This window comes from Pelecanus crispus, chromosome 7 (assembly GCF_030463565.1).
Source record: "Pelecanus crispus isolate bPelCri1 chromosome 7, bPelCri1.pri, whole genome shotgun sequence".
NCBI lineage: Eukaryota > Metazoa > Chordata > Aves > Pelecaniformes > Pelecanidae > Pelecanus > Pelecanus crispus.
The window spans coordinates 43,761,244-43,777,086 of record NC_134649.1 but is presented as its reverse complement, the minus strand read 5'-3'; the positions used below and the strand labels follow the sequence as shown (position 1 = coordinate 43,777,086).

The window sequence follows — 15,843 nt, the reverse complement described above, 5'->3', positions numbered from 1 at the left end:
TGTGGATTTACACCTTGTAACAGCGCTGTGATAAGTCTGAAGACAAACACCCTCGCTGAGCAGGATAAATACAGATGTGACAATAGCAAAATATGGTTTCTCCTCTACCGGTGTCCTCCGTGCTGAGGTTGGAGAGGGACATGAGATTGGCCTTGAGGTGCTGCTGCCCTTCGGTACCCACATGGCGATGCCACGGGACAGCCAGCTGAGCAGAGGGGGTTTGGGACTGGACATCTTCAAAATTGCAGCATGACCATAAAATTGTGAGATGTGCTCTAGAAATAAAGTTTGCAAGTCATGGGTTTTGTGGGCTTGTGGAAAAAGGTAAGTACCTTCATGCATATCCACACATGTATGCTTATGTATATTAAAAATATATATATAATACATGTGTACATATGCACACATATCTATGTAAAAAGAACATGGGTGTTTCTAATTACTTTCCAATTCTGGTGTTTACCTTCTCAAATTTGTGAGGTTTCCGAAATTTAATGTCTAGGTACATATTTGTTTAAATATCAACAGAGATTTTCATCTACGCAAATGACTCCAACAGCTCAAGCTTTAGGAAAACCTCTTCATTTAATGAGCTTCAAAATAAAAATATTAAAACTGCTGACATACTTTCAACCATAGGTTAGATAGGTAATTGTCACACTGATTCTCAATCTCTTTATTATCTTACTGTCTTGGCATTTCCATATTTATCTTACTACATAGTTAAATTTATATTTTTGTAGTAATTAAATAGATTTTATTAGCCTGTATCTTCTTTATTGCTTCTAAAATCAATTCTGGTTTGAGATGCTGAAAATATGACTGAGACTTCAATTACGAGAAATGCTTTAGCATCCTGACCAAGAGTGAGTAACTGAGGCTAATACAATTTAGCATCTTGTACTGGGTTTGCGTGGCAAGGTTTTGGTAGTTGGGGGGGGGGGCTACAGGGGTGGCTTCTGTGAGAAGCTCCTGGAAGCTTCTTCCCTTATGTCCGATAGAGCCAATGCCAGCCGGCTCCAGGATGGACCCACCGCTGGCCAAGGCCGAGCCCATCAGCGATGGTGGTAGCGCCTCTGGGATAACATTGGTAAGAACGGGGAGAAAAAAACTGCACAACTGCAGCTGGAGAGAGAAGTGAGAATATGTGAGAGGAAGAGCCCTGCAGCCCCCAAGGCCAGTGCCGAAGGAGGGCAGGAGGTGCTCCAGGCATGGAGCAGAGATTCCCCTGCACCCCCGGTGCAGCCCCTGGCGAGGCAGCTGTGCCCTGCACCCATGGAGGCCCCTGGGGAGCAGAGATCCCCCTGCACCCGGGGAGGACCCCACGCCGGAGCAGGGGATGTGCCCCAAGGAGGCTGTGACCCCGTGGGAAGCCCAGGCTGGAGCAGGCTCCTGGCAGGAGCTGTGGCCCCATGGAGAGAGGAGCCCAGGCCGGAGCAGGTTTGCTGGCAGGGCTGGGGACCCCGCGGGGGACCCACGCTGGAGCAGGCTGCTCCTGAGGGGCTGCACCCACGGAAGGGACCCACGCTGGGGCAGTTCCTGAAGAACTGCAGCCCCTGGGAAGGACTCAGGTTGGAGAAGTTCGTGGAGGGACCCCACGCTGGAGCAGGGGCAGAGTGTGAGGAGTCCTCCTCTGAGGAGAAGCAGCGACAGAGCCAACATGCGATGAACTGACCGCAACCCCCATTCCCCGTCCCCCTGCACCACTTGGGGGGAGGAGGTGGAGAAATCAGGAGTGAAGTTGAGCCTGGGAAGAAGGGAGGGGTAGCAGGAAGGTGTTTTAAGATTTAGTTTTTATTTCTCATTACCCTACTCTGATTTGATTGCTAATAAATTAAACTAATTTCCCCAAGTCGAGTCTGTCTTGCCCATGAGAGTAATTGGCGAGTGATCTCTCCCTGTCCTTATTTCGGCACATGAGCCTTTTGTTATATCTTCTGTCCCCTGTCCAGTGAAGAGGGGAGTGATCAGATGGCTTTGGTGGGCACCTGGTGTCCAGCCAGGGACAACCCACCACACATCTTCAGAGCATCTAGAACTGAAATTCTTGTTAATGGCAATAATATGCTATGCCTCATTATGTTTATTGCCAGTGCCAGTGGGTTAATAATGTCCGAGCTGGTCTCTTGACAACATTGCTTTCTTAACATTAGCATTGAACATTAGCATTAGAAATGTGGCATTTTTCACTGTATTTGGTAGTTACCAAACTTGATTTGTGGCAGGGCTATATTCCTGCAGTGTAAATTATGCTCTCGCTTAAAGCTTGTATTGCATAGTTAATTTTTTTGCTAGTGCTGTGACACTCTCTTCATGCAAATCACGATGATGAGCGGAAAAGTTGGGCACGAACAAGGTAGGGGTTTTCTTCTTGATGGTGCTCCTTATGGCTGTGTGCAGGCTTGCCTCTCGCTGCAGATTACTCTGGTATGTTTTCTTGTCCTTTCTCTAGTCTGGAAAAGATCAAGTTCCATCTATTTTTTTAGGTAGTATTTGTCCTTTATTAGAAATTCTTTGGCAGTGGATTATACAGAATCAAGGGGACTGCTTTGTCACCACCAACCTCCCCTCCCCTGTCCCCTGGTGGCACTAATGGCCATTAGCGTTAATTATTTAGAGTTCCTTGTTTTTCACACAGAAAGCAGCGATCAATGTGCAGTGCCAGGTATATGGCTGTGTACCCCCTGACTCCAGTACTTTACCCCTTATCTTTCAAAGTGTTTGTTTTCTTTGATACAGCCTTTGGTTTTTATTCAGCGCGGTGTAAGCAGCGCTATTTAGAAAGCTTGTTATTTTTATTTTTTTCCAGGCAGGAACATTTCCTCTGTAAATGTTAACCTTGTGACACAGTCTGAAATGTTTCTTTTCTTGTGTTTTTATTCATCTCCTGCTAATTTTCAGCTGTTGTGCATTCTGGGCTGCAGACCATGTAATGGCAAAACCAAATGGGTAACCTTTTCACCTAGGCTCACCTATGGCTTTTTTTGCTGTTGGATATGGATGGTCCACAGGGTGTCCTGACTGGAAGTATTAAGCAATCATGAGAAGTAAAGATCTAGACACAGTTATTGTTTCCTATCATGCGCAAAAACACCCCAAAACTGAGTAGCCACAGACATTGTATGCAATAAATAAGATAATGCGTCTGGCTTCTAGACTGGCTACTAGCAATTTCAAGCACCTTTGTCCTGTGGGTGGATTGTGCAAACTGGTACTGAATCATTCCAACTTCAGCTGAAATCCCATTGAAATAAGATACTTTTTTTTTTCTTTTTTTGTGGTGGAGGGAGAAGTGTTCACACCAACTGGCCTTCACATAACCAAGTTGTATGGATGGATTGACTGGATGACTTCTGTAGTGCCTAGAGATAGGTCTTCCTTAAGATTCAACTTTATCCACTGTTCCTAAACCACAGGGCTGTAGAACAGGGCATAGTATGTCTGGTGTCCTTCTAGGTAATTTTTGAGCATTTGTGGCCTTCTGAGCTCACATCAGAATCAGGTCCAGGCTATGGTACAGATTTGTAGTCACACATTGCATTCTGTATATGCTCAGCAAAACAGAATTTGCCATATGTCATGGTCTTCCTGTGTTACTTTGGTCACATAAAGACAAAAGATTTGAGAAAATTTTCCTGTAAAAATTGAGGACCACTGCATGTTAGAAACAGCAACACTTGGGGTCACGGTTTTGTCCCATGGGTTATTCCATGTACTCATCGTAGGTAGGATTAGGGAACTTACAGCTTCCCAGCTCCAAAAGTTTTACCACACAAGACTGCAAAGTTAACACATGCCAAATAATATGAAATAACCTGAGTTGTGGCCTTACTTCATGGACCACATCACTCACAAGATAATACAGTGTCATGCAACACAAATACTGCTCCTGATGGGTAATGGCATTAAGAGTCCTGAAGTCATGGTACAAAACTTGCTTAATGATTTGCATTTTTTCCCCTATGTTACAAAACGTAGTTGAGCAGATGGATGCAGCCAGCTGTACACAGAGCTTTAGGGAGTACTGGGGAGAAGAGAGAAAGGGTTTGTTAAGATAAATGTAATAATCTCTGTGATAATTAGTTTAATTTAGATCCCTGCATCTGACTCATTTTTGACTAACCTTGTATGAAGCCTTTCTTGCCTTGCTGACGAGTCTGTGAATTTAGTTTGATTACAATCCCTTTTTTTGTGCTTGTGGATTGCTCACTGATCACTGATATTTTTCATTAAGCAGTTGCTTTATTACATTGTTATTTAGAGGGGAGTAATTTGTGCTTTCTAATTAATTTAATTCCAGGCACATTTAGTAAGTAGCTACAATGAGCCCATTCAAGGGGTTTTAGGTCATATTGACATTGTTTACCAGATGTGCTCGTTTGTTTTAAAACACTGTTAACTCTTGTGATGACAACAGCCTCATTCAGTTGTATGACTCTTCCACCATCTCTAATCTGCAACCTCCAAAACCCCGCAAAATTAGAAGATGTGTTTCAAGTACTGTAGTGAGAGTTGTCCACAGGCATTAAATTAGAGAGGAATTATATTGCAAACTGTTGATATAAACTATTACTATTCCATTATCGGATTTGAGGGCAGAGCAGCAGGGATGTGAATGCCATTACTCCGACTACTAAAAAATTGGACAATGCCAGAGATGCAAACTGGGTGTTAAGTCCACACTTGGCCCATTTACTTCTGAAAAACTTGCAATGAGGCTTCAGGAGAGAACGGGGCAGCTGGGAGGATAAGCGTACCAAGCAACGCATGGCATGAGCAGTGGACTGAGCAGTGATGGGACATGGTTAATGTAATCAAAAAGTGAATGTTGTGATTCATAGTTGTCACCATCCCAAACTCATCGGCATGGGCAATTGGTTTTGCCAGAAGCTTTTTGATAAAGCTTAGCATTTTCTTGCTAGTGATGCTTCCAGGATTTGGGGGTTATTCAAGCACTTCGTGTTCGTCACTGTTAAATACTGTATCCATTCTATCATCTGAACATGAAAACTACATATTATACCTATCATTTGCTCATTTGGCCTGCTGCATCAAGAACTGGAGTTTTAAAATGAGACCCTAATTAGATGAATCAATAACATTTTTACAGGAAAATGTACAGGCAGGTTATTCCCCTGACTATAAGCTTGTCCCATGAAAAACTACCAACATTTGTTAATGTGTTCTGCAGTCACTTATTTTGGTAAAAAGTCAATTACTGCTTGTTCTGCAGCAAAGCCTGGCACAGAGCAGTGACACTGTAAGATTCATCAGCCTCTGAAGGACCCACTAAACAATGGCCTTGATGTGTTTTCCATTATTTTTCAAGCGTTTTCCATCTTTTTTTGGATCAGAACAGCCAAAATTAATGACAAACTTTGAAGGAAAGGTTTGTTCAGTAGTTTATACTTAGCAAATTTTAACATTTAACGCTTGTGATGCAATAAATTGCATCCTGGTACAATTTGAACCAACAGCCCAGCTGCATCTCAGCTTCATCTTTTGCGGGGAACATATAAATTGCTGCAATACCTTTTCTGACTCACGTTGGTCTGTTGAGGGTGCGTGCGTGCGTGCATGGGGATCTGTTCTACCTATTGACTTAATAGGAAAGAGCATCCCTTGGAAAGAGAGAGTAAACGTGCGTGCGTGCATGTGGAAGGGGAGTGAGGGAGAACCTCTATCTGTGTGTTTATCTCTGTGATAAATGATGCCTGTTAAAAATGTGACTTGCCGTGAACATTATTAGTGCTTTCCTCTTTAAGTGGATTACACAAACACAGTCACCGTCAGCAGAAATGAAGCTGCAGTCTTGATTGTTTAGTTCAAACAGTTTTGATGTTTCATTGTCCCTCGATCAATCAGTGCCTGGAGGGGTATCAGCTATTGGCTGGGAATGCATCAGAGCGACGTGCGGAGCACAGATATTCCTCAAAAGCTGAAAATACTTCGTTTAAAATACTCACTACAGTTTGCATCCCAGTCTGTGAGCAGGCAGCAAAGTGAGCTCTGTTTATCATTTTTAATTGTGGATCTACCCTATTCAGAACTAACATCTCCCAAATTACCTTAAAATGAGCTGCTTCCTAGACAGATTTGTAATTCACTTGCATCACTTATTTTATTCTCTGTGTAAACGTTAGACGAGGGCATGGGTTTTAGCACAAACAAAATGCATAAAGTAGAAAACATAATGCGGCGTAAATGCCACATAAATCACATCCTAAAGACAAAAGCAGATTTCAAACATCTGAATTACTGAGCATTTAATGTAGAGTGTAATCTTCTGTTTTGGTTTATGTTTGTTTTCTGGAGTGCCACACAGAGCAAAATATGGGGAGTTCCCTCTCCTCCAACAGTGGAGGAAAAGGAAGGTGATTCGCAAAATGCCCAGGAAAGAGCTTTTCCTGCGTTGTAGGTAGATCCCCCGGCCAAGTGTCTCCTTTGCTGCTGGGAACTGAGCTATATGCAGAAGTAGTCGATAGAAATCCCACTCGAGTTCTCTTGCTCATCACAGAGTGAGTAAGAGGCTGCTCCAAAATGCAAAATTGTCCTTGAAAAATCCTTCTCTGGTGCCCTCCCAGTTGTTTCTTCCTTCAGTTCCATCAGCTGCAACCTGTGTAAGCCCCCCTTCTCCCAGCTCCCTAGCATCCCCCCAAGGGTCAGGACATTTGCAGTGCTGTTTTCAAGCCTCAGCTCTCTGAAATTGTAACTAACAGATAAAATCTCTGGCTTCAAACATTGACACTTAGGATGGACAGGAAGGAAAACGCATGTTTTCTCAGTAACATTCGCGCTTTTAGGGATAAAAGCTTATTCCTCCTCATGCTTTTGTTTTCCTTTGCCCAGCCCATGCCTCCCAGCTCAAGCCAATGCACATTTTCCTTTCAAAAATCGATGCCTAGAGAAATACTTTTTAAAAAATCAACCTGTTCCCCCTCCGCTGCCGCGATTGGTCCGATAAAATCACCGAGCCGATCGCGTCAAAAGGAAACAGCCTTGGCTTAATTGTAAGCTAAGTCTCCCGTAATCCAGGGGAGCATTTGAGATTCTGCCCAAGCGCTGGGTTCGGCGGCCGCTGAGGGCTGTGGGTTTCTCTCCCAGCCTCCCGGCTGCTGCAGCACAAGTCAGCATAGCTAATGCAGATAGAGCTCTCCCCCCGCTGCCTCTTCCCCGCTCCCGTCTCTCGCTCGCTCCCCCTCTCCCTGTGCTTTGATTCGATATGAACAGACTGGTAACTCCGATGCGAGAGCGAAAGCTGACATAACTCTGCAGATGGCTACGTTCGGATGATACACCTAGGGATTTTTCTTTAAGGGAAGGTACCGGTTAGATGCTAATGTTTATTTTTCCCTTGTTGCCATTTTTCAGGACTGCCGGTCCCAAAGAAGAGCCCAAAGTCGGTAAGCACTCTTCAGCTACTATTTTTGTCTGTTTGTCTGCTTCGAAGGAGAAAGGCATGAGTTCGGTTTGTTTTCTTTGTGGGTCTCAATTGGTTTAAGTTGTCTTTCTGTTGCAACCATGATTACCTTGCACGGCTCCTGCTGCATGGGGAGATGAAAGAGGAATGCAGTACGGAAGAGGGACTTGTTTGCAAATAAAGCCTCAGGTTTACAGATCCTCTTCCCTGACAGATGAGCTTCTCTGTTGTTTAACTTAGCAAAAAAAAAAAGCTATTGTTTCCTTTTGGAAAGATGGGAGGCTCCACCTTCTTGCCAGACAGCAATTCCTGTCGGGTGCTCGTAGGCACCAACCTTTTCCATTAACTCCCTGAGTTTTCTCGAGTACCCTCAGCGGAATTATTAACAGAATGGGCAAGCATGCACCTTGTTGAGAGAGACAAAGCATGAATTGAGCATGATTATCGTTCCCGGGGAACACAGTTAGCTGTCCGAGTGCTTGCTCTGGAGGCATTTTCATACTGAGCAGCGTTGTGGTGCAGGTGTGAGATTCCTTATTTTTTTAAAAAAAACCCTCAGAACAGTATTTTCTCGTCCCTTCTGATCCTATTTCCATGTAAAGCTGTTACCTGGATGACATGTTAGCTAATAGCGTGGAAGCCGTGATCTAAAGTATCATTAAAGCTCCATGCATGATATTGTGGAAGAAATTAATTGCTATTTGTATGCAACACAAAGAAATGTTTTATTTTTAAAGGAAATGGAATGCTTAAAGCCTGAAAGTTTCCAGCTATCTGTTGAGAGGGAGGGGGGAAAAAAGAGAATTCTCTCCCGGTAGCTTGGGGGAAGCAGAGTGAGTGAGGTCTTTGCCGTGTTGTAAGACGGCACGAAACTTCACCGACAGTCCCCGATGGGTGCCAAAAACTGCAGCTGGGCGCAGCCCGCCTCGCTGCAAACCTGGGCAAGAGGTTTATGAAGGGGCTGAGCAGAAGGCTCCTGCTTTTAATATGACTTCTCTGTTCATCCAAAAAGAAAGCCCTGAAATAATTAATGTGATTCTGATGGCTTAGGGCAGCGCTGATTAAAGTCACGTGAGCCCAGGCCTCTGCCATTGTCAGCTCGCATTAATGTTGAGAGGCAGAAGTGTGGGGTGTGCTCCCTCGCAGATCACAGGCACGTCAGACCCTGCACGCTCACTTCTGTCATACGCTGAGATTATTTCAGCTTTCGGTAAAACAGAAGCAAGTGTGTAAAATATGTACGCGTCTGGCACTTTTCTCTGCCTGCGCTTTTTTCCCCAGTTGGAGCAGGAGCGGCTGCATTCAATCCGGACTCTGACTCCTGCCATCAAACCAGCCCCGATCAGTGAGTCTCGGTCTGTGCAAAGCGTGGAGGCTCCCACTTTGCCACACGCACATTTGGCATCAGGTAAAGGGGGATCCTGCCCTGTCAGACACCTCTCTGGTTGGCAGCAATGCACCGTGAAACTCTGAGTAGCGTCTAAATCCATGCCGGGATAATCCTGCCTCGGTGAACAAAGAGACTTGCTTGCAAACAGGTGTAGCCCTGCAACAGCAGATTTCTCCCTACTGTTCGCTTTGAGGAGCCGGTCAGCCCTGGGAAGGCAGTCCCATTGCCTCGCGTGCCTCTACTGAACCCCTCTCACATTGCTTTAGGGTCCCTCCAGTAATTTTTACTACGGCCCTAGGCGGTGCTGTTGCCTCTAAAGCGCAGGATTCACAAAAACCAGAGCCTCCCATTCCCCCAGCCTGCACACGGGATCATTTGCATCGGCAATTAGCAGCGATGTTTTACACTGCCGCATTGTGCGGCAGCTTTAATGAGCGACCGCTCCTCGGAGGGGCAGAGCAGAGCGTGTCGGAGCCAGCACAGCCGCTCCTTCGTTCCCCAGCATCTGTGACATGCACGGGTTGAGCGCAGAAACCTGGAGCAAAGTGCCCCGAGGCACCTGTATGCAGAGGAGGAATCTCCTCGGGGCTGTCTGGGATGGATTTACACCAACACCAGAGCTCGTGTGGCCAAAGGCGATGGTCGAAAGCATAAAAGCAGTGGTATTGCTTAACACCGCCCTTCCTCGGTTTAGTTGCAGGGCCGGTGCTTGGCTGCAGGGCGAGGGGAGCCCGGCCCTCTTGGCCGTGAAGATTCCCGCTTGCTCTTGCCTCGGCAGGGGATAGCCAGGCCTGCCCACGCCATCTCACTGCGCCCTGCCCCGCCATGTCCCAGGGATGGTTTGCTGCGCTTGCAGCCCTTGGGTGAGCGTGGGTGCTGCCGGCTGAGCTGTGCACCCGCGGGCTGTCCCCGGCGCCGCACGGCTGGCTGCGGGGCTTGGGTTGAACGTGCTCCCCGTTTCCCCCCGCTCCCTTAGCCGGATGCAGAGGGAATGTTTTCCAGCATTCCTTGATTAATAAATTAGCTGCAGTTAGAGGACAGCGTACATCCAGGACAGGAACAGTTGGCCCAGTCTTCTGTTCATTCTTTGTTTCTTCTGCTGCATCGGGGAAAACACAAGCTCAGGTCTCCATCCTCTTCTGCTTCGCTCAGCAGTGATGAGCCCTCCCTTATTACCTCGTATCCTTTCCCAGACCCCGGACATGCTCCCGACCTACTGACAACAGCTGTCTTTTTCTCAAACAAGCCCTATTTTTAGCTATCAGCCCCAATCCTGTATTCCCAAAAAGTTGACTTCAAGCTGTTGGATACCTCCCGGCTGGGAGGAGGTGTTTGAGCCCCTTGGAGAGGTTCGTTAGTGCTGGAGGTGTGACACCGTCTGGGAATATTTTTCTGCCTTGAGCTCAGTTTTCCTGGGCTGTATTTTTCAGACTGTGTGTATCTTCTGATGAACTTTGCTCTTTTTCTCAGTTTTTAAGGAGAGTTTTTCAACCTTGGTGGAAGAGCCAAATTAGTTAAAAAAAAAAAAAGTTTGGGGCCATATATGGGACTGGGCCCTTCCAAGTCCTTTCTTCCCCCTTTCCCCCCACCAAGGAGATGCTCACAGCACTCTCTGTGTTGCTTGTATGTTTTCGATTTCCCATTGATTATTCTTTAGATGAAAATGGATAATATTTTTGTATTGACCATCTGGGGATATACATTTTCAGTGTGCAAGTTCTCTAGTATAGCAATTTCCCCTGCAGTTATCCTGGTATAACATGGATGAAAACAAACTTTTTTTTTTCCTTTTTTTTCTTTTTTTTTTACCATGTTGCTTGCATCAAAATACTCCACAAGGGGGCAAAGATTCCCATTTCCAGCTCAGTTTGCTGTCACAGGATCAGCTTCTTCAAAATGCTCTAGAGCACAGAATCTGCAGCTAGATCATCAGAGGACAAGATCACTGTAGGGTGAAGAAAGTGCTAAGCTCTTCTAAAAATCTAATTTTTCTTTTGGGCGTAAATAAATACATTGTCAGCATAGCTGAGTTGTGGCCAAAAATGCAGTTCCTAGGCACAGCCTGTCCTTGACAAGAGACTTGCCATGTATTTCAGGTGGATAGGCAGCACTTGGGGCTCTGCTGATGTCCTGGTTTTGTCAGGAGGAGAAGTAGGTTCCATAGCATGAGCGTTTGTACGACGCATCCCTCTTCATTCAGAGACCATTTTTTTCCCCCACCTTGAAATGCAGTGGGAGGAAACCACAGCAACACCTCCCTCTTGCAGTTTAATGCCTGGAGAATCCCGTGCCAAAAAGCTTTGGTGTCCGTTCATGCTGCAAGACATGCTCCCTGCCACCGTCACCTCTTCTGCTGCGGGTTTCTCTCCGCCTGACACAGGCAGACACAACTGCTGCTAATAATTAGTGTCCCATCTCTGCCTCCAGCCACCTCTCAGCCATGTCATGGGCCTTGGTTGTTTTAGCAGTCACTGTACAAAGTAACATTTAATTACGCTTTCATTTAGCATGAATGACAAGCTGGTCTCTGCTATGTGGGTATCTGTAGCATTTTCCAGGCACTTGGAGACTTTTGTAAGCAGTTTTCCTCCTGTCTCCTTCTGAACCACAACAGCTTTGAGCTCCCTGGCTCACATCACCTTTGCTGTTTTCTTCCCTCCCTGTAATCAGAGGACGATGTAGTGCTCAGTGTGGGCTTGCTCAGCCTCTCTGCTGAGGGACAAGCTGCCTTTCAGGTTGGCAAATGGAGTGCCTGTGGCTGAAAATGGGATCGCACAGTGGAGGGAAGAAATCCTGGAAGGCTGATGTATGCCCACACCCTGACCGCTGCTGCCCCCTCTTCTGCAGCAATTGCCCCCACAGCTGCACTCGGAAATCTGAGCCACGCTGAAATTCCTGTTAACCTCAACCAGTGGGGAAAGGGCAGCTAGAAAATACTTTCTTCCCAATAGTACATTTTCTTCATCTTATGTTTTGCAGGATAAGCACTGCGAAGTTTCAGCGAGGGCATAGGGAAGCTGGCACAGGCCATTGCATCTCAGACCTGGGGCTTGAGTAGGGCACGAGAAGTTCCAGCTTTCCACGTATTTATTTTGTCATGGCTGTAATACGGTGCCGAGGTGATTGTTTTTTCCCGTCACCTGTATTTAAGTGTGCAGTCTGCCTAAATGGACTCAAGGTAGTCATCGTAGTCTTGATTTCTAGCCATTTTTGGTCAAGAGTATTTCTGGCAAGCTATCAATGCTTATCTGCAGCTCTGGAGAAGACCATAGACTCTGGAGGGTCAGGGGTGCTCTTGCTGACTTTGGTAGTTCAGTGCCCTATGCTTTTGTAGCTACTGTCAGAAGTCAACACAATTCAGCTGATCTGCTTTACTTTGCACTGAAAAACATGATCAGCATCTCAGGGTGAGGTCTGAACTGCCTGCACTGTGGTGGTCTGTCACCAACAGTCCCGTGCTCATCTGGCCCTGATTTAGCTGCTTTCCTGCCCGTGTGTGAACTGAGCGAGACAGACAGTCAGACCTGGACCCAGGAGGATCATCCCCAAAGCTAGGAACAAGGCAGGAGCTAGAGAAGCCATCCTTTCATTGACATATCATCAGCTCAGATCTCTTGGGAAAGCTCCACCTTTGCACCAAGGCACAAACTTCTTCATCTGGGCAGTCCCCATTGCAGGAGCGCCGTGGAGAGCAGGGCGGTCAGACCCCTGCGAGTCCTGATGATGATGATGTGCTGAAGCTGCTACAGCACATGTAAACTTTTGGCCCCAAACCTTTTTGGCCTCATCTGGTGATGTGAAAGGCAATTAATATTGTCTTGAATTAATTTAATTACCTATATTCAAGTTTTCCGTAATTGTGTTCCCCTTTCTCTGCCCCCCTCTTCAACTCCGAAGCAGAGGTGTTTCAGGCTTTTTAAACGAGTTATTGTTTGGAAAAACAACTGTCCCTCTGAAGAAGTTTTCCCCTATTTCTTGCAAAATGTCTGTGTATTTGCAATTGGAACTCTAGTTTAATTAGAGGTGTTTTTGCTTGAGATATGCTGACACTTCCATTTGCAACCCAAATATGAAACAGAATTCGTAGTTTGTTCAATATTTAGACCTTTCATATCATACAGTGAGAACACTTTTTAAAGTTCAAACTTTGTTTCTTTTTAAATCACAAAGTTTTTAGAGAGTTCTCAACACTTCCCCAAGGGCTGAATAAAGCTTCACATTTTAGTCCCTGTACTCCAACTTCTGTAAACCAGCTATTTCCAGTGAGATTGGCCTGAAGTTTCACAGGATGCTTGTAGTTATTTTAGTAGTTTGGCCAAACAAACAAAACAATCCAGATGGCTGGACTCAGAGTTGTAAAGTGTTTTTTCTTTTTTTTTTAAGTTACAAAGGAGTGATTATCCACAGCATAGATTTTTTAAAACTGCTTCGTTTAAAAACTGAAGGGCTGCATGTGAATTAGCTTCTTTTACCACTTAAAAATCTAAAAATGTTTGAAATTGGTTCAGATATTTGTATTTGAAAGTCTGCAGATGAGTAATCACAGCACGTATGCTTTGTTCAAAATTGCTTTAAAGGACAAAGGCAATTTCACATTCTAGTCGATCGAGATACCATTTAAAAAAATGCTAGTAGTGGATCAACAACTCGAATGTAAGGCTGAGAGGTCAAAGTCATTTGGGCTGTTGGAGCTGGGTTTTTTTCTCAGTGTAAATCTCAAAATATGTGCAACTTAAAAAAAAAAAAAAGAAAAGAAAAGATTATTGTTAAGACTCAAAAAGAGGGCACGTTCATATGGTAACTTTCTCCTCTATAATTAATTCAGCCCTGCTATGATGGAGCATTGGCCACCTGGGGATTCGTGTTCAGAGTAAAGGAGGGGGTCCCCAGACCTATGTGCACTTCAGCCCCCCGCGCTGATCTGCTCTGTGCTTGCCGCTGGCTTTTCTCCCAACCCCTGCTTGGTTTTCAATGGAGAAGTCCCTGAAAGCAGAGACTCCTGTTGCAAGGTTTTTGGGTACCCCCTGCCAGCAGGAAGCTTTAAGTTTTTGTCTGAGGTTTCTTGGTATGAGTGGCTGACCCCTTTTAGCCAGGAAATTGTGGACGTTTAAAAAACAACCTGTAGGATGCTATTTTTCCGGCCGCCTTCTGCGTCACAGCAGCCCCGGGAACGTGCCAGTTCCCTGTGCCGGAGCAGGTGGGAGATTGGACTCAACCTTGATGCCAACCCAAGGTCATCTCAAAAGAGCATTAAAAAGCATTTGCTGTACAGTTTGGGGAGCTCTTGTTGAGGGAGGATTTTGCTGCATATTGAGTAGTACAAATCCTGGCAATGCAAATGTGACTTGTGCTTCATTTGAGCACACCGTTGTGAATTTGAGTTAAGAATTATGTACCCTGCTTAGCTAAATATTGAGCAGACAGAGCTCTTGACATACTGCTTTTGAATAAGCCTTGAATTTAGGCGGACGTGTTTTTTCCTGTTTTAATACGCTCAATTAAAACAAGGAAATCAAACTGCAAATAGACATTTTCACATTTGTGAAGGTCTGCTGTAATCCTGTGGATGCTCTGGGAAGCAGAGACGTGAAAGCGGTACTCTGTTGTCCACCCACTTGTGATGTGGGGATTGCAAGAGCTGCAGAGGAAAAGTGATCTTTCATAGTAAGATGTGCTTGCATCTGTTTCAAAAGGACTGTTTAAGTTTTCACAGTGAAATGTGGTAGTTTTTCCTTTTTCTTGCAGGCTCAAGTTAGACTCTGATGTTATCCGAGTAGAAGGTTGTTGAGTTTTTCTGCCTTAATGTAGGAGAAAATAAGTGCACTGAAACTAGTAACCTACAATGAGATTTAGATTTGTTTTATGTGTGAGATGGAAAACTGCATATTTTTTTATGATAAATGACTTTGTTTTGCATATCTCTTTCTGTCAGTCTGCCTATCAAAATCTGTCATAGGGGAATTTAACTCTACCCAGCATTAACTGGTGGCAGCAAAACTGTGATTTATATACTTAGTTATGTGCATGCAGAAACCCTGATCAAAGAAGGGAGAAAAATTGATGGAAAACACCCACTCAAAGACCAATAACCGTCTGTTCTCTCTCTTTCCACTCGCTTTCTTCCTTACAGCAACCACTTGAAAGGAAAGACAGCCAAAACAGTTCTCAGCATAGCGTCTCCAGCCACCGCAGCGGGCACACTGCTTCCCCCGTTCACAGCACGCAGGTGCTGCCGGACTACACCGCCGTGGAGGCGCCGGCTGCGGATCAACCGGACAGTTCTGGGCAGAAAAAGCCAGATCCATTCAAAATCTGGGCCCAGTCCAGGAGCATGTATGAAAGCCGACGTGAGTATGAAGCAGGTGTGGTTGCTAAGGCTACGGCTCTGGCAGCTGCTCTCTGTATATTTTCTTTGCGAAGAACTGAATCTTTTAGATTTATGTTGAAAATTTAAGTCTTCAGTTTGTTAATTTGGTGTCTGTCAATGATATCTACTTGATAGAGGTGCAGTTTCCTCTCTGATGAGGAATGAATTTAGATCATCTCTAGGAAGGGGCGCTTAGACCAAAGCTTAATACGACAAATCCTTTTAAAATTAAAGACCATCTTTTCCCCTATTTTTTTTATTTTGCTTTTAAATTAGGCTGAAGGAGAATTTCCAAGTTTATAATCCAGATCCTAAACTCTTTCTTGAGGTTAAGACTCATTGTCTGATATGCACAGGAATTTCAGAAAGGAGGGGAAGTATTTAGTTTGCTGAAATTCGTATCAGATGCTTTCCAGTCTCAGCCTGGGGAGGAGAAAATCCAGCTGAGCCATTTTACTTTGACCAGAGTGGACGCATTAACAATACAGATATCAAATGCATATTGTAAGTGGCTTTTATGGCAATTAATAATCTGCACACTTGGCTAATAGTTCAGCAGGGTTTTGACTCTGCTCCAAGACTATAAATATAGTTGCAATCAGTTTCTTCTCTGCAAACAAAATAAACACGCTGGCTTTGCTTTAATTGCATTGCTGAAGATGATCG

General features: G+C 45.0%; 1 protein-coding gene across 1 annotated transcript in view; it reads left to right on the top strand.

Moving 5' to 3' along the window:
• MAGI1 (membrane associated guanylate kinase, WW and PDZ domain containing 1) overlaps positions 1-15,843 on the top strand; it is a 360,601-nt gene that overhangs the window by 316,327 nt on the left and 28,431 nt on the right. Inside the window, exons 13-14 of the mRNA XM_075713622.1 lie at positions 7,372-7,403; positions 14,941-15,157. Coding sequence (XP_075569737.1) covers positions 7,372-7,403; positions 14,941-15,157 — 249 coding nt within the window. The remainder of the gene's footprint in view (positions 1-7,371; positions 7,404-14,940; positions 15,158-15,843) is intronic.